At 40.0% G+C, this 18,917-nt stretch overlaps 1 protein-coding gene across 2 annotated transcripts in view; it reads right to left on the bottom strand.

Moving 5' to 3' along the window:
• LOC111573403 (retinoic acid receptor beta) overlaps window positions 1-18,917 on the bottom strand; it is a 234,571-nt gene that overhangs the window by 35,356 nt on the left and 180,298 nt on the right. For both annotated transcript variants that reach the window (XM_035951539.2, XM_035951541.2), the window contains one exon: window positions 2,640-2,800. In XM_035951539.2, coding sequence (XP_035807432.2) covers window positions 2,640-2,800 — 161 coding nt within the window. The remainder of the gene's footprint in view (window positions 1-2,639; window positions 2,801-18,917) is intronic.

Consider the following 18,917-nt stretch of genomic DNA (forward strand, 5'->3'; position numbering starts at 1 on the left):
AGGATGAGATAATTTGCAGTTGGATTTTTTTTTTTTTTATACCCCCACACCCTCCCACACTCCACCCCCAATCTCAGTCAATTACACCAACCCCATAATTCAATAGAGCAAAACAAGGAAGTTGCCGGGGAATTCTAATTTCATTTAAGAACATTTATCCAAACAAATTAGACAAGTTGCAACATTAGAAAAGAAGCTGGCAGTGTAGAAATGGGCGCTCTGCAGTACATCAGCAGGCTCGTGTGTACAGATGCAGAAAGGGAAAAGGCAGTAAAAGCAGCCAGCACCTGTGACGGATGGTGACAGCGGACAAACTCTAATGTGGCTAATATCAGCAGGCTGAGCCGTGTACTGCACAGCAGCAACCGCCGCCGCTGCCTGGAGCCTGCCGGGCCCCCTCGCCGAACGCTAATGTTTTATTTTGTCTTTGAAACTGCCAGGCTCGTTTTTCATCACCATCACTGTCAATGAAGCGTTATTCATTGTGGAGCTAAGCCCTCTCACTCGCGCAGCTATCTCTGCTAACCCAGCAATGAACTCCTAAATCACTGCAGACTAGGATTTGAATATTTCACCACATAATTGGAGCTTTAACCTAATCTAGGGGCGCGGGAGTTCCTCTACTGTTTCCGACGAGGAGGACTCAAAAGGCGCATCAGGATCCAATCGCTTGTAATAATGAGGAACTTCTCACAGTCTGTGAGCAAGCATAATTACCACTGATCCAGATTACTGCTTTATCTGAGGCCCGACTGCCACTCCAACAAACAGCAAACACTGGCTTATATCATAACCAGGGAGCAATATTTCTGATATCATGTCCTATTTTCAGCTGTGGATTTTGTCTCAATACGGTCTGTTTGTTTAGTAAAATCAGAAAGTGTCTCATGAGAAGGGGAATGGGATGAGGGTGGAGTAGAGAGGAGCTACAGTGATTAGGAGCTTTGCGTTGGGATTGAAAGGAGAAAAAACAGATATAGAGATGGAAGCTTACTGTACACTGAGACGACAGCAGCGGCAGTGTACAGCTGCACACAGTGGAGAGCTAATAGCTGCACTGTGTGCCAATTTGCTCCATTTTAGCATCTCTTAGCCATCTTCGCTCTGAAGTTTATTGTCAGCGGCTGAATGAATTTCATCACCGCAACAAGAGAGATATTACTGCACATTATGGCTGCCACCGGATTTGTTTATCTTAGTATAAACAGTACTTTACATGATTGACAGGTGTCATGAGAATTCTAAAACTGGCACTACCAAATAATTAAACATACACCTCCCCCCTCCTGCTCCCAAACACTCCCTACTGAAGAGTGTTTGTGGAGCTCTGGTGTCAATCATAACTCACTCCCGCCGACTGTAATCTATATGTAAGTCAGCTTAAAAACAAACACATTAAACGCTGTCAGCTCCCTGCACAATGCTGCCATGGCTATGTGTCAATCAAAGCACCGCCATCTCTACTTGCTATCGAGCTATCAGCCGTCCTGCAGCTCCAACCATTTGCCTGTCAAGGCATCACAAAACTCAGCTGAACAAGGGTTTGCCGACATCAAGTGCGTGATGGCATTCCCTTTGGAGCTTTCCTTGACATTTCTATGACCTCTAACTTTTACACAGAGTCACGATGAGTGCAGAACTGTCCCTCTGGGCGGACAGAGAAGCTGGTTGGTGCACAGATGAGGTGGATGTACCCTCCTTTCCATGCAGGGTCGGCCACTTTGAGACAGGATGAGCACGGCCCTGACGTGTCCAACTGACGACATCATTCTACAAGCCCCTGCATAGTTTAGCCTCCCCTCGCAATCTGGTGCTGTCCTGTCATGGGTTACTAGTTTAGCACAGGGACCGACATTTGAAGGTTCAGGGGACAGCACAGAACTTGACATCTATTGGGAGATGAATAAAAAAGAGGAATAAAGCCCTCACATGCCTTGACAAGCATTCTTGATACCCAGCTTAGCTCTGTCACGCAAATCCATCGCTTGATTTACGGAAGCCGATAAAGACGCAAGTTGGATTAACCACATTTATTCCACTTTTCAGACATGTCAAAAACTGGAGGCTGAAGGGAGCCCCAGCCAGATTGATGGGCAGGTGCCTGGTTTGCAAGCACTTCCCTGATGAGGGTTTGCTGTTGGCAGCTGTACATATTCCAGTCCTGACAACTTCTTTTAAATTTCTCCTCTCCGTTGCGACATATAAAAACTGGGGTAAACAGACCCAGTTGCCATTGCACATCCGTCTCTGCAGAGACAGCTGGAAGTCATGATGTGTTAGCTGCACAGTGCTATTATGATGTGTGTTTTTTTAAGTCTTTCCATCACACTTAAGGTCCAATCAATAGCTACTGAGAGAAGAATAAGAAGCGTTGGTGAGGATTTGCCTGGACAGTCAGAGGCGTACGTCTTAGGGTCTCCGTTTGCATTAGAGGGGGAATTGATTATCATTATGAGCTCTGCACCCACGGTGAGTTTGCAAGATCAGATCAAAGAAGCACAGTGCAGTCAGCAATACATGGTTGTGGTGTCAAAGAAACATGTTTAGGACTGAAAAATGAGCGTAACCAAACTTTCACTGATCTATTGTAAAGATGTGCAGAAAGATGTTTTTCCATCTCCTCAGGTCAGCTTACTCACCGTGGTGTATTTGCCAAGCTGGCAGAGGGAGGGGAAGGTTTCTTGATGGGCCTTACGAATCTTTTCAATGATGGTCTCCAGCTCGGCTGTCAGCTCGTAGCTCTCTGCCAGCTCTGGCTTTGGGCTCTCCTTCTTCTTCTTATTCCGGTCATTTCGAACAGCTGGAGGAGAACAAAGGATTAGGATTAGCATCAACAATGGCAACTGCAAAAGGATGGCTCGATCACTGTAGCAAATGTGGATGTTGGTGAAACAAAGCAAAAGGCAACTAATGGAGGAATAGCAGAACTTTGTTGCTGCTAAGCATTTTTGCGGTTACTTTCTAGAGATGCAGCAAGTTGTCAAGTTATAAACTAAGACCTTACATAAGGGCAAAAAGTTTCAAGCTACAGTCTGCACTGTCAGCTCAACCACTCTCTATCAGCTTATTGCCGCCAGCAAAGTCTCAAAGAGGGAGACAACAAAAGTGGCTGTAAAGACTCAAATACTTTTCAAATGGATTGTATGATTTATGTGGCCATTTTAGATTAATTGTTTTGATTGTTCTCCTCTCAGAGCTATGTAAGTGCTTTTTGTGGCCCATCTGATCTATCTAAACTGTCAGACAGAGACATTGCCCTTTTCTGTCGTACATAAGTTGAATGAAAGATTATAAAATGTAGCCCAATTTTTATTAATCTCTAATTCTAAAAATGGTGTGCTGTTTCATTGTTAGGGAGCTAATTACTAACAAAACCACAATACAAAACTGAGAAAACACTAAAATATAGATTTTGCTACAAAAAAATCTGTCAGATGAAGCCTCAAAGAAACACTGTTTTTGGTTGTATTCCATGTAGTAACATTTTATCATATCAACAAACAAACTGTCAGATCTAAATTTAAGAATTGTATTCCCAGAGCTATAAACAAGAATTATAAATATGAACAACAGGATTTTAAGTCAGAATACAAACTCTATCTGGATTGAGAGGAAAAAATAGTCACTCACTGCTCATGAAGCTGATACATAATCTATGTTGGCCCTGATTTTCTGGCATGTACACATTCAAGAGTTTTTTCTCTTTGCTTTTTTCCTCTGTTTGTTCTTGGAACAAAACTGAAGACATCAAACTAAGAAATGTAAATAAACCAAAATATGTTTTCAGTTTTACACTCTTCATAGTAGCCTCCTTCTGCTTTGACAACAGCTTTGCTCTCTTGATTCTCCAACCAGCTTCATGCGGTCGTCACCTGCAGCTTTTCCAACAGTCTTGAAGGAGTTAACACATATGCAGAGTTCTTGTTGACTGCTTTTCCTTCATTCTGTGTTCCAACTCATCCCAAACCATCTCAGTCCTGTGTTTAGGGTCACTAAGCATAAACCAGATGGGATGTAGAGTCTCTGCAGGATGTTGTGGTAGTCATGCTGTTTAAATGTTGGCTTTAATTCTGAATAAATCTCCAACAGTGTCACCAGAAAAGCTCCCCTTCACCATCACAGCTCCTCCTCCATGCTTCACGGTGGAAACCACACATGAAGTTAGCATCACTTCACCTTCTCATAAAGACAAAGCAGCTGGAACCAACACACATTTTACATTTCAACTCAGTGGATCAAAATCCAGATTTCTGGTCTGTCCTTTGTGTTTCTTTGTCCAGTCAGTTCTCTTCCTCTTGTTGTTCATCCTCAGTAGTGGTTTCTCTGCAGCAGTTCTACTATGAATGTCTGATTCACACAGTCTGATGTTGGTAAGTGCCTTCTGCTTGAACTCTGAAAAACATTGTTGTGGGTTCAAATCTGAGTTGCTATTAATCGTTGATTTCTGAGGCCGGTAACTTCTCTCTGAGGAGGGATGAAAAGGGAACTTCTGATCTTCCTTTCCTGGAGCGGCCCACATGAGTTTCATTACAGCATTTGATGATTCTTGACCTTAAAGAGATATTTCCTTGAAATTCTCTGGACTGACTGACCTTCATGTCTTAAAGTGATGATGGTTGTTTGTTGTTTCGCTTTACTTAGTCAAGTATTTCTTGCATTAATGTGCATTGTTACAGTGGTTGCACAGAGCCATTCATTGTATACCAACAGAACCTCAGCACGACACAAATGATGGTCTCAAACACATTAAGAAGGCTCCTGGTAACTTCAAACCACTGCAGGTGACACCTCATGAAGCTGGTTAACATATTACTGACAGTCTGCAGAACTGTCAATGAGGCAAACAGCATCTAGCTCAAAAATCCAAATTATGAAACATATTTAGATTTGTTTATTTTTTTCACAACATAATTGCCTATCTGTTATTTGACAGTTTTGATGTATTCAACTTTGTTCTACACTGAACAAAATAGTAAAAACACAGAAATACCTTTCAGTGAGAGGGACTGCGTAAACTTTTGACTGCATGCACATAGGTGACATGGATGTAGTGTTGCCAGAGGCTTCGTGTTGTTCCACTGATCAACAGTTAGTGGCACCACTGTGTCAAAAATGAAGGAATGCATCTACAAGGACGGTGAAAACTGATAGCTGGCAAATACAGACGTCAACAGTGTCGGTCCCATTTTCACCGAATATTTGTTCTGCTAGTGTTGAGAAAGGAAATGTATTCAACACATACAATGAGCCTTCAGAACATATACCTGTTTGCTTACAACACAGTAGGACACCTGTATTGTAGTAGATACAGGGTGATAATTAGCCTAGATGAGCATGCCATTTTGTATTTAACAACCTAGATCTTGTCTTCTATTAATTATGCTAACTGAACATTAAGAGATCCTGAATAGTGGACTACATGTAGAAAATGCTTTTAAAAATCACAAATAAAAAGGTTCAGAAAACCCCTAGGAGAGTCCCACTGTACAAAGCAGGCATGAGCTACAACAAAAGCTCACGCTTGTTGTGTGTAAAGTGCACCCTGCGAGACCGCAGTCCACCGAGTGCTTTGCTTCATTAGGTGCAGATCTTTGAAGTCTGTCACAGCAAGAGATTCAAACAAACCAGCCAGGTTTATTACTCAACACGCAACACGATCACCCCAACATCACACGTCTCTGATCAGCTGCATACTCCGCTTTAAAATAAGAAGGATAGGAGCAGGAGGGAGAGGGATGGGGAGAGAAAGCTGGGCCAATTGTCGATGCTGAGACACCCAAGGGACCTGTCTTGACTGACAACACAACAGTCACATCCTCTGCCCTAGTTTACAATGAAAGACTCTTTATAATCACGAACTACAGCCATGGCTGGAAACCGTTAAAACCAATCTATAGACATGCACACACACACACGCACACACACACACACACACGCACACACAGACACACACATAGCTCTGAACACGGTTTCTGAGAAACCCTGTGACATGTGCATTCATGCTCTAACTGTAACACAAAAGGCATAAGGAACATAGTGTAATAAAAAAAACAAAACAACAAATGTGAATTGTCTGGAGAAGGTTTTCTGGAGCCTGAAGGCCACAGAACCTAAGGCTTGCATTGGACTAAGAGGATGCTGGGTTTATTTCTGATTCAGATACACAGTCGGGAAGCAATAAGAAGACATGGGAAATGTTACAAAGGTGCACTACCGGTCAAAAGTTTGGACACACCTATTCATTCAATGCTTTTTTTTAATTTGTATTATTTTCTACAGTATTATTGTATTCTTTTATAGTTTTGATGTTTTCAATATTAATCTACAATGTAGAAAATAATGAAATAAAAACCATCGAATGAGAAGGTGTCCAGACTTTTGACTGGTAGTGTAGGTCCAAGGAAGGGTTTTAATTTGTGTCAACCTGATAACCATCAATATGTGTGATAAAGTATTTAGTCTTGTTAACATGAATCAAAGTTCATCTCAAGATAATTCACAGTCTACATCAAAATTGTTCTTCTTTGCAGTTCTTTATTTAATTATCATTACATATTTACCCAGAACACCTTCCACCTTAAAGTAGCCTCAGTAGGTGCAATAGCATCTTTTCTGATCACTGACAATTTAAACATAATCCAAATCTCTGGTGGAGTCATCATCCTGACAGCATACAGAATGGAGCTTTGCGATGGAACACCAGTAAAAATCAGCTGTAAATACCTGAGAACTGTGACCATACATGAGAATTGTATGTGCTTATAATAGTAATTTAATGGGCCGATGGCACCCAGGATGTATGGCTGCTGAATAAAAATAATTATTTACACTAGAATTCAAAAGTTTGGGGTCACACAGGAAAGTTCATGTTTTCCATGAAAACTCACACTTTTATTCATGTGCTAACATAATTGCACAAGGGTTTTCTAATCATCAATTGGTCTTTCAACACCATTAGCTAACACAATGTAGCATTAGAACACAGGAGTGATGGTTGCTGGAAATGTTCCTCTGTACCTCTATGTAGATATTCCATTAAAAATCTGCCGTTTCCAGCTAGAATAGTCATTTACCACATTAACAATGTCTAGACTGTATTTCTGATTCATTTAATGTCATCTTCATTGGAAAAAAAATGCTTTTCTTTCAAACATAAGGACATTTCTAAGGGACCCCAAACTTTTGAATGGTAATGTAAATCTGCAAACTGATGTACAGGACATGTATCAGGACAGGAGTTACTAACATTAACATTTTAGTCTCTTCATGTTTTGGCTTCAGATTTGAAAAGTTTGTATCTATCAACCTAATTTCCAGGGTTTGGCAGCAGTGACGTATCATTTAACAAGGGCTGGATACAACTTATTCAATAACTTAGTTTTTATTAATTATATTCATTTGTGTAGCGTAGCCGTTTTGCTATGTTTAAAGAAGTGTAGCGTTTCCAGCAACAAGCAGTTTTTCCACGAAGCAGCAGTATACCACTAACAGTACTTTATTTCAACAATGTCCCCCAAAAACATGCTGGTCTTACACAACTAAACTCCATTAATTTGTGTTGAAACAAATGTATTTTTTCAGTGAAAAGTAAGGCTGATTGTTTTGCCTGCTTGCTACAGTACAAAAGCTCCCACTGTACACTACCTATGGGGCTTACATTTGTGAGGAGGACACAAACACCACTCCAAATAAATGATAGCATTGATCTGTGTCTGCTGGATGTAAACAGTACAGAGTAAACTGCACTCTACCCTTTACACTTTCATATAATGAAGTAATCAGTGTTATATTTTTAACTGTCATGCTGCCCCCAAACAGCAAAAATTCATTCATGTAATTTTGTTTAACAGGCGGCAGTGTGGGGGTTACATCTGCTTATTTCTATACAATCAGGTGACTACTTTTAGCTTAATGCAGTCTATATACTCTAATCCCGGAGTGTCATACTGATGTGTGCTTAGGGATAAATCAACAAATCTCCATACAGTATGCTGACCACGACTGTTTTCCCTGGAATCTGCTGCAAAGACCTCGGCAGATCTGAAAACAAGGTTATGTTTTTGACTTTCACAGTTTTTCCACCTGTGTGCTAAGCTAGGGTCAATACACACCACAGCTGTGTCAGATGCAAACATATAAAACCGATACCAGTGATATAATAGAACTTTGGATGTGTATAATATGACAAAGGTAGCGGAAGCACATAACTAAAGCTCAGTTCCATGAACAAACCTCACATGTGCTCCCTCCCTGACTCACACAGCCCATCATATCTCTGAAAATCGAGTCCCTTCGTCCTTCATTGTTCTCCCCATGCCTTCCATGCAGCCTTCTGAGGCTGCTGCTTGTGGAACAGGTTCAGTCCATACAGTAGCAGTTATGGGTTAAATACATGTGTATTATTAGTAATATATATCATATTCACTACCAGTCAGAAGTTTGGACTCACCTTCTCATTCAATCCTTTTTATTTATTTGTATTATTTTCTACATTGTGGATTAATACTGAAGATTACCACCTTTTAGTTTACAGTATAATTCCACATGTATTCTTTTAGAGTTTTGATGTCTTCAGTATTAATCTACAATGTAGAAACTAATTAAATAAAAACCATTGAATGAGAAGGTGTGTCCAAACTTTTGACTGGTAGTGTGTGTGTATGTATATATATATATATATATATATATATATATATATATATATATATATATATATATATATATATATATATATATATATATATATATATATATATATATATATACCACACAATCTCCTAAAAATAAGTTTTTCCTGCCTTACCGCTCCCCTTTTGCTTTCGTGTTCTTAGAGAGAGGTAAGCCAGATTGCGCTGTTGTAATTTGTGTGTTTTAATGTAATATAATTCTACTTACAAGTTCACTAAACCATCCTAATATGGTTATGCACGACTTAATTTCTGTAGGAGTACAATTCTGCGTGACAGAAGATTTTGTGTGTCTTTTTTATCGACTGTAAAGGGCTGAAATAAACGGAGATTGCCTCCAAAAAAAGATCTATGTGTCGACTGAATTAATACAACGCAGAGGAGAGAAGCCACCGGTTACACTTGGACGAGGTGGCTGCCCTTGCAACCAATTTATTTTACAGTCAAAAAAATCCCCACCACTCTGACAGATTTGAGGGGTACATACAGAAGCTTTTTGGAGGGTCCTCATCTGTGGATCATTCCTTCATCCTTGTTTGTTTTTATTCATGTGTGTAAATGCATTACTTCTCTGTGTTTTTCATAGTTGTGACATCAAAAGTCTTTCCTCTGTGATTTGACAAAAAGCCTAAAGGGGTTAAAGTCAAATGAATCCTTTTCCTTCCTGTTTTTTTTTAAAGTACAGTAATTAAAAATGATGAATGATTATCTGTATCAACTGAAAATAATACATTTTATTGTGACAAATCTTTCAACTAAATCGCCCAGCCCTATTTGGGAATATTTGAAAAATGCTTGACCTCGCTTTAATAGTAGCACACTGATGCTAAGACAGCATGCAACCACCACTGTTCCCACCACCATCAAGACCAGACTGTGTGTTGACTGACTCTAGTGCTTATCTCCATAATCAGGCATTAACTCCAGATGGAGTCCCGTTTCATCAGCAACACTACATATCTCCTTAAACCTGTCTCTCTCGATTGAAATGATGCCTGCATCCACACAACTCAGCAAAGATGCATAAAGCCCATATGTACAACAGACAATTTTGAAATTGTGAGCTCTATATAGTCTTAGAGCTAAACCCATCCCAACCAGGGAGGGCATATGTTGAGTACAGCATCTTTAACTCTAACATATAGGACATTCCACATTGCAATCGCTGTCTTTGTCTTTGCAATTTATCTAATGTATCTACCTCACTGACAATTTGCACCTTGTTCATCTGTATTTGCACTAGTATGTCACTAAGTTGTGTGTTTTCTTTTCTTTCTTTCATTTCATTCTATTTTTTATTCTTATTTTAGTACTTGTTCTATATTTGTACAAATATTTATCTCTATTTGTTTTATTTATGTTACTTATCTCTAATTTCTTGTTTTTTACTCAATTTCTTACGTCATTGTTGCACTGCCCCATGAGGACAAATAAAGTTTTCTGAATCTGAATCTGACTCTTGTCTCACCAGATCATCTAAAGGAATCAAAATGGGAGCTCTTTCACAAACCTATACTGGTTTTAGTCAGAAGTAGGCTTGTTCTGATTACTGTCACTGCTGAGAGGCAGCAGTAATGTCCTGACATTAATTGCTCCATACATTTTGACCTACATCTGTGACCTATATAACCATAATATTAGAGTATATGGTTGTGCAGTGGACCTTCCACTCCATCAACTACTATTACATTGTCATTAAAGCAAACACTGACAGTAGAAATGCTAATGACTTCATTAGGACAGATTAAAATAAAGACTGCATCTAACCAGACAAATGAAACAAAGAACAGAGGGATCCTGGGCACTGACTGCACCACTTTAAACTGTATTTCTTCCTCCGTACCTGGTAACGATAATCTTCAAAGATGTGAAATAAAACCAGTGACATAAGAATTGATCCTAACTGTGTCTGTCATCAGGGTTTATAGTGTCAGTGTGGGGGCATGTGGGAGGGGCTCGACTGACAGGATAGAGAGCTCTGGGCATCATTCTATCTGCTGCTCCACAGAGAAAAGCTGCCATTGCTGAGCACAGCTGCAGCAGATAAAGGAGACAGTAGGGATTTAGAATGGAGCAAGAGACCTGCTACACCAGCTCTTACTGCATGTAAACAAAAAATTATTAGGAATTTATGTGAAAGCAGCTATTTAAATTTGCAGCAATGAACAATATAATAATATTAATAATAAGCAGAAACACATTAGGGACTTTATTCCTCTATATTTTGCTAAATTTCTAATGTACTGATATTTAACATACACTACTGCTCAAAAGTTTGGGGTCACTTGGAAATGTCATTATTTTTGAAAGACATCAAATTGTCTGGGTGATCCCAAACTTTTCAACGGTAGTGTATATTTTTTAAACTAATGTGAAGCTGTATTATTGTGTTTTGGGACTTCAGGTTTCACAAAAGTAAACTTTATTTACACTGTGGTGCCTCTCTGTGTAGGCTATTAACCAATCATTCCACCCAAGTTATTGCAATTACATGTCAGGTTGTTTTCAAATGTGATATCAGAGAAATCCCAAGTGCACTTTAGCATTAAAATCTGTTACATATGAAGGGTCTTTAAACCACAATTACTTGCAATATGAGAAAAAACCACATCACAAGTGACAAGAAAAGCACTCAGAGAGCACAGTACTCCACAGTTGTATCATTTCCAACAGAAAAGTCCCGATAAGTCCGCAGCGGTGGATTTGTAGTAGGATCACATTTGTAGTCATAGTTACAGTGACACCGTGCCGCTATCTCGCAATGATACAGACATTTTTAGCAAATCTGTGGATCCAGACTATAAGCTGCATCACTGCCAAAATCTAATCACTTGGTCCTTGTGTCATTTCTGACCTTCCCTGAAAATTTCATCCAAATCTGTCCATTTTTCAGCAATGTTGCACACAGACAAACAGACGGACAAACAGACAAACAAACAGAAGGACAAATGAATGCCGACTGTCACGTAATTCCTCCACTTTCCATGGTGGAGTAAATATATCAAATATTTAAAATGCCTTACTATGCAATATGACTTCAAAATCGGATACTTCCATTTACAATAAGTGTAAGTGATTCAAAATTGTGATTTTAAAATGACTGCCTAGAACAATCTATTTCAGTATTGTGCAGGCAAACACATTAAGGGTTATGATCTCTATTGACAAGAAGGGTAGAATTGTTCCTTACATCAGTTATGATTATTATTATTTGATGACTGCTACCCAGCAAGGTCAAACAAACATTGTAATAACCAGCTCTGTACAAAACTCTGCTGTCAATCATGGTGCTGGAGTGAGGGCTGAACCAAAACACCTCCATACACACCAAACAAAATAAAACATGCTGCTCCACGGGAAGGGGGATGGTACAGAATAATGGTGCAGAAAGGGGGATGGTCCACAATCTGTTCACGTGTGTGTGTGTGTGTGTGTGTGTGTGTGTCATTTATCACAGTGCGGTGACAAACTATGTCTGGAGAGGGGGTTGTGGTCCTCACAGAGGCCAGAGAGCCACGAGATGTGATTTAGGAAGACAGCAACTTGGCAAGTGCAGCCCACACCCACCCAGGGCAATCAATTACCACTACACTCCAAGGAAATTACCGCGAGCATGAGCAGATACATCCAAATGATGCATCAGACAAGAGGCCATGAAAATATATGGCCTTTTAATACTCACAAAAGGGGCAGAGGGAACCCATCCAGTGCAGTGCCTCTCATCATAATATAGTGTCTGTGATTACTACTGCTAACTTCCATGAGAAAACTATCTGTCTTCACTCCCCTATATTGTGCTTAATTTGCTTTGCTTAATTGTTGCTATGGGATTTTCATAAGTAATATGAAGGTTTAAGAAAGTAAACATTTTTCTCACATATTATTATCAGTGACATAAAAAACAATCCAGGCTGGGTTAAGCAACAGATCAGTGTTCCTGTTACATATGAGAAGCACCATTGTGAGCAGTATGTAAAAGCATATGGCGGCTTAAATGGAATGCTAGACTTTCTTTTCATAATTAGCTCGATTTCGTTTTCAGAAAAATAGTTTTCCGGCCAAATTTATAAATGTTTCATAAATCCCACACCTTTTATCTATACAGATCTTTAAAAGGAAAGAAAAAAATCTAGATTTATGTGGCCATAAATCTCTTTCTCCTTGGAACCAGATTTGTGATTTTTACTTGTCATGTTCTTGTCCGGTTTGGTCACCATATATAGGAACTTGTGGAATCGTTAACTTAAATTTTTTATACCAATTCCAAATCATAAAAACCCTATACAGACATTAATACAATGTCTGTATAGGGTTTTGAGTCTGAAGTCCCTGATTTTTGCTGGATGATCCTGTGTTTTTTTGCAAGCTTGCTTTGTATTTGTAGCCTTAAAGCTGTGGCCTTGAAATGAATGAGACTGCTGTGTTTATTTATTCAGTGCTGTTCTGTGTTTGAACGCAGCTTTGCTTCCTGTATCTGTGAACAGATTTCGCCTGGAAAAATGAATTCAAATATTAATCAAATATTTATTTTAATTTTGCAATTTTACAATCATTCTGTGTGAAAACACACCCTTCAACATTTTCCTAATAGACTGTGTCCTTCTGTTTTTTACACAACTAGTGGAACATCATGTTTAAAACCTGCAAATGTTTTGCATTTCTGTGGCATAAATTAATTACTTAAAGCTGCACTAATACATTTTTTTGGCCATAAGCAAGCTGAACATGGAGTCACATGTATACATAGACTCTGTTATAGGACAAATATGTCAAACATGTTGATAAAAAGTTGCTTAAAAGTAGCATCAATAAAGCATAATGAAATGGTCAAGACCTTAAAGCAGCTTGAATCTGTTGACTTCATCAGCTAGTTGGTAAAAGTTTCTGTCTGCTGTTTGGTGCTGAAAACTAAACAGTCACCTGTCGTTAATAGTTACATGCAAAACTAAACCCAAACCAGCTTAAACAAGCTAAAACAACCCTGAGGGGCGCTGCTTAGCAGGTCATACTTCTCAGTGGACTCATCAATACAAGCAACCATTTTCAAGCTACATTTAGTCGACTGAGAAATTGTGAATATAAAAATATTGATTAGTACAGCTTTAAAATTATTTTACACAATTAACACATACATTTAAAAATATATTATGTCCTCTAATGAAAGGTAATCCTCTAACATCATGGAATAAAGTCCAACATTCATATTACCACAGAAATGTGTTTACCTGCTGTGTGGCTCCGTCCATTCTGAAATCAGAGTATTTACAGTAAAACATGGTTCAACTGGTGGACAGAGCGCAGGGCACCAGAACTAACTGTATTCAAAGAGTGATCTCTGAAAAGTTGTCTATGCTGTGAAAAGATGGGAGCACAAGCCGCCATCTGATTTCTATCCAGAACTGAAAGCTGAAAGATGTGGGTGTTCGGCATTTACTAGGCCCCAGCCGCTCTGTCAGGCTTGGAGGCAGCGCTGTGAATGAGCGAGTGTCGAGTGTTTCTGGATTGCTCTCCAGAGTGTAAGACCAGGGGATGAAGGGTCATTGAGTGGAGTTCAGACATGCTGTTAAATACACTCTTCTAAGCGATGCCTAGTGTGACACTCCCATCCCTCAGCTTTCCAGGGCACTCATGTCCCCCTCTTTTACTCAGTGAGCTATGTCCCACCCTCTGTCTTTTGTCCCGCTCAGTTTTTGTTGTTGTTTTTTTACAGCTGCCTTTAGCCCTACCGGAGCAGCCTGGTTTTTTTTGTTCTCTGCTCTGCTGCTTTAGCGGGATGCCGTGAGGCTCGGCGGCAGCAGACGTGGACGGGGGTCGTTTTGAGAGGCCGCTGGACAGCCATCTGCGTGCTGCCAAGCTCTGCACAGTGTCTCTGTGAACAAACAGATGCAGGAGTAAATAAACACCATCTATCTGGAGCTCACGTGGTGAAGCCCGTGGGCGGCTTGCCACAGCACTTAACATGGCAGCTCCCTAACACTAACCAGGTGGGTGTCGAGGAACGATGATAATTCTTTGCTGCCTAGGGAGCATTGAGATTAGGCTAATGGTCCTGATGGGAAAAGAGGTAGAGGGAAGAACGGGGACCTGCATTGTGAAAATACGACCTTGGAGCAACAGGGGAATGACAGTGGCAACTTTGTCTCATTATGGTGTCACTGCTGGTTTAGAGGCCTTTTCCACCCTAATATTACAAACAAAAAAAGAAATAACAGCAGCGCAGCTTTTGGCAATTGCTGTATGCAGATTGGTATTATACCAAGATGAAATGATCAATTATAGTTTTAATTATGAGCATCCAGTATCAGTAAATATTACCTCCATCATAACATAACAAGACTATGAATCCACAGTCATGTTAGTGGCTCTGTGAGGCTGTACATGTGCACAGTAGTGCTTTTAGTGGAATGCTACTGTCAGCAAGCTAATATTTGCCATGTCATGAACCAATATATTGGGCAAAATGAAAACTTTACCTCTGGTACAAGAAAGGTCAGCGGACTCTCCATGCCCCTGTACAAAGGGTACAATGCTTCCAGATCACACATGACTGCAGCTCACACGCTATAGTGTTACACTAGTATTCAAAAGTTTGGGGTCACCAAGACAAGTTCATTTTTTCCATGAAAACTCACACTTTTATTCATGTGCTAACATAATTGCACAAGGGTTTTCTAATCATCAATTAGCCTTTCAACACCATTAGCTAACACAATGTAGCATTAGAACACAGGAGTGATGGTTGCTGGAAATGTTCCTCTGTACCCCTATGGAGATATTCCATTAAAAATCATCCGTTTCCAGCTAGAATAGTCATTTACCCCATTAACAATACCTAAGCTATAATTCTGATTTATTTAATTTTATCTTCATTGAAAAAATTGCTTTTGTCTTAATAATAAGGACATTTCCAAGTGAGCCCAAACTTTTGAACGGTAGTGTACAAATGGTATTCCTAAGGATTCAGAGCTTTGCCACTGTCGCCCAATGATGCTAGGGAAAAAGGATCACAGTCCTTCCATGTTGCATAGGTTACTGACAGTTTCAGGAAATCCTCTGTGATCTATTGCTGCCCATCATCTTCTGTTGGGTTATGTAAAGTCATCTTGGTGGGATCTTGAGTGGAGCAGCTGGTCTGGTACAACTTCTGTAAGCTTGTGAGACTTCTGTCTGTTTGCTGGTCTTGTCTGTCAACACCCAGACTGGACCTTGTTGCAGTCACTTCAGACGCTCTGCCAGTGTGGTGCCACACTGGGTGACTGATATCTGTCCATCTCCTTTGACCTCTTATACTACCACCGCCACCCAACACCTGCTATACACATATATGGACATAGTTCACATGCATATAAAAGCCAAAGCTCTCTACTTGTACAGCCCAAGCAGCAGCAAACATGGCGTGAGGCTAAAAAACAATGTACAAATAAGTACCATACTCTGAATGGCCCATAGATGCTGGCTCCAAAAAATCCCTGGCTCCAAATAACTCCCATCCTTTGTATTACCATATTGTTGTTCTCAGCTAGTGTTCACCCTGGTGTGAGTCCAAAATATGAAAGGTTATGAATACCTTACACACCTTATTTGGAAAATCCTGACTCAAAGCCTAAAATCTGGTGATAAGCTGCAACTCTGGGTTTCAAACTGATGAAGGCCAGAGATGCAGCCATCTTCATTAACAGCAAATGTTAAGAAAGATCCGTTAAAAAACAACAAAAAACACACATTTTTGAACATGAAAATAATGACACTTCAGAAACTGAAAATTGGCATTGAAGAGTTCCATTACAACCAGATATTTTGTTTTCAAAACGGACTTCTGTTAAACTTCCATATCATCACAAGAGTTATCTTACTAGCTGTGGCAGATCACACACAGTTAATAAAAAAACACACAGTGCAGGTCGAAACAGTGCTCCTCTTTTTCCTCTGCACATTCAACAAATCAATAATGAAGCAAATCTGTACTCATGATGCTATGAACTCATGATCAGTTACCAAGGAAAACATACAAAGAGGCATCTTGTGGAATGACGCATTCAATCACGTACCTATTGGTGCTACATACACCCACACATAGATGGACACAATTATGGAGACACAAACACACAAGCTCATACATGCACAAACCCAACATTGCTCCCTTTGTGCTCCCAGTAACAGCTGAGTTATCTCCACAGGCACATGACAGCACGAGTCCTGTGTCCAAAAGCAGAAGTTCCATCCTCTGACTCAGACTAAGCTCTCAGCAACCTGCTTTCATTATGAACTATCACTACTAACAGAAGATTTTCAGACAGCCCGTGGTGGTCATTTTGGACATTGTAGCATTAATCTGGAGTCATGTGTCCAACCCGCGCTCCCTTTTTAGCTCTGTTTTGGTCTCACCAACTCTAGAGAGAAAAATATCATTCTCTTAAGCTCATATGAAAATATTTATTAGTGCAGCTTTTAGACAGACTGCTATTGTTTTTAAGCTTTGCAATGCCATGGTTTCCAATCAGAAGTTACTTGTAAAACTGAAATTTATAGCCTGAGCATAGCTGAATTCCTACAAATCCTGCAGCTGTTCCTTCTCAAATGTCCACTCTGGGAATACATAGTCATATTAATCTAAATTTGTGTACATATTTACCTTCGCAAACAATCATACACCAATACTTCTTCCCTGTCACGTTGCTATGTATTTGGACATTCACCTTGACCATCACTTTCAGGGAATTTCTCTGACAGTGTCATCTTTGGTTTCTAAAAAGGTATGTGAAAGAGGCTGCTGCAGGGACTATCTGGCTGGTATGGACCTTCTGCAGCAGACGTTCAGTGCAGGAAGCTGGGGCACCACTACATCACCTCCATCCACAGATATAGGAAGGAGAATAGTCCCCCTTTCATCAGCGGCCCTGTAGGGGGGTTTAGCCTGAGGATATCAAGACATCATCTTTTCCACGACTCCTCTGCTGAGCTGTGAAACAGATATAACAGAAGGGAATGGCAGCCCCCCCCCCCCCCGATTGAGACTAATGGAGCATGAAGTGGACCTGAGCTATAAATGCTGATGCAATCAAAGGGTGCCAATAACCTGTGAAATGCAAACTGTTCCTATGGATGACAATGGAGCAGAGAGGACAGGAGGGCCTGCAAGTGACTGGATTTCCTAAATACACATAGGGTCTGAAAACCCATTTTATTGTGGGTTAACTTTTTTGTTTGCTCACTCATTTGCATCTCTTCATGGTTTCACCAATAAGACCTTCAATTTGAGCAACCTTGTAGGTCATTTATGCCGATACTAACCCACCGAAGTGTTTGAAAATATAGAACAGATATTTTTTGCCTCTAGTTAGGTTTAAGGGGAGATCAAGATTTGAATAAAAATAGTTTGTTGTCATATGTACAAATATGAACACAAGGTTCAACCTATATAAAGGTCATTATTACTCTGCCAAGGAACAGCGGAGTTATGTGACAATTGGCGCATGTTTGTCCATCTGTCTGTCTGTTAGCAGCATTACTCAAAAACGGACTAACGGATTTGGATGAAATTTTCAGGGAAGGTCAGAAATGAACACAATTGCCAATTGATTAGATTTTGGCAGTGATGCAGCTTATAGTCTGGATCCATGGATTTGTTAAAGATTTCTGTATCACTGTCAGATAGCGGCACGGTGTCACTGTAACTATGACTACAAGTGAACACTACGTCAGCTGCCTGCGGACGATCACATGATTGCGATCCTACTACAAATCCACCATTGCGGACATATCGGGACTTATTCAGAAATGATACAAGGAACAACTGATTAAATTGTGGAGGTGTTTCCGAGTCTGTATGTAGCTGCCCGCTACATATTTAGGTCACGTGACTCAGCATCCTTACATAACGTACACATGCATAACACACGCCTGTACTCAGCGGATGGTCATTGTGTTTGTGGGGACATCTATATAAATGGCCACATTCTTTGTTGTCATGATTTCTGCCACAAATTTTTTCAAGACTTCAGTCATCGGAAATGATGCAAGGAAAGAGCAGCCTTCGTGGAGTACTGCGCTCTCTGAGTGCTTTTCTTGTTAAAAGAAGTGTTGACTTTCAGTTTGAAAAATGCAACAAACAGCTTCCTCCTGTGATATGTCCAATGTTTTGTTGACCTGTCCATCTACACTGCCCTCCTCCATATTTGAGCATTATATTTATGTTGTTTCACTTCTTCTTTTGCAACCACCATAATTATT

This window comes from Amphiprion ocellaris, chromosome 15 (assembly GCF_022539595.1).
Source record: "Amphiprion ocellaris isolate individual 3 ecotype Okinawa chromosome 15, ASM2253959v1, whole genome shotgun sequence".
Taxonomy (NCBI): domain Eukaryota; kingdom Metazoa; phylum Chordata; class Actinopteri; family Pomacentridae; genus Amphiprion; species Amphiprion ocellaris.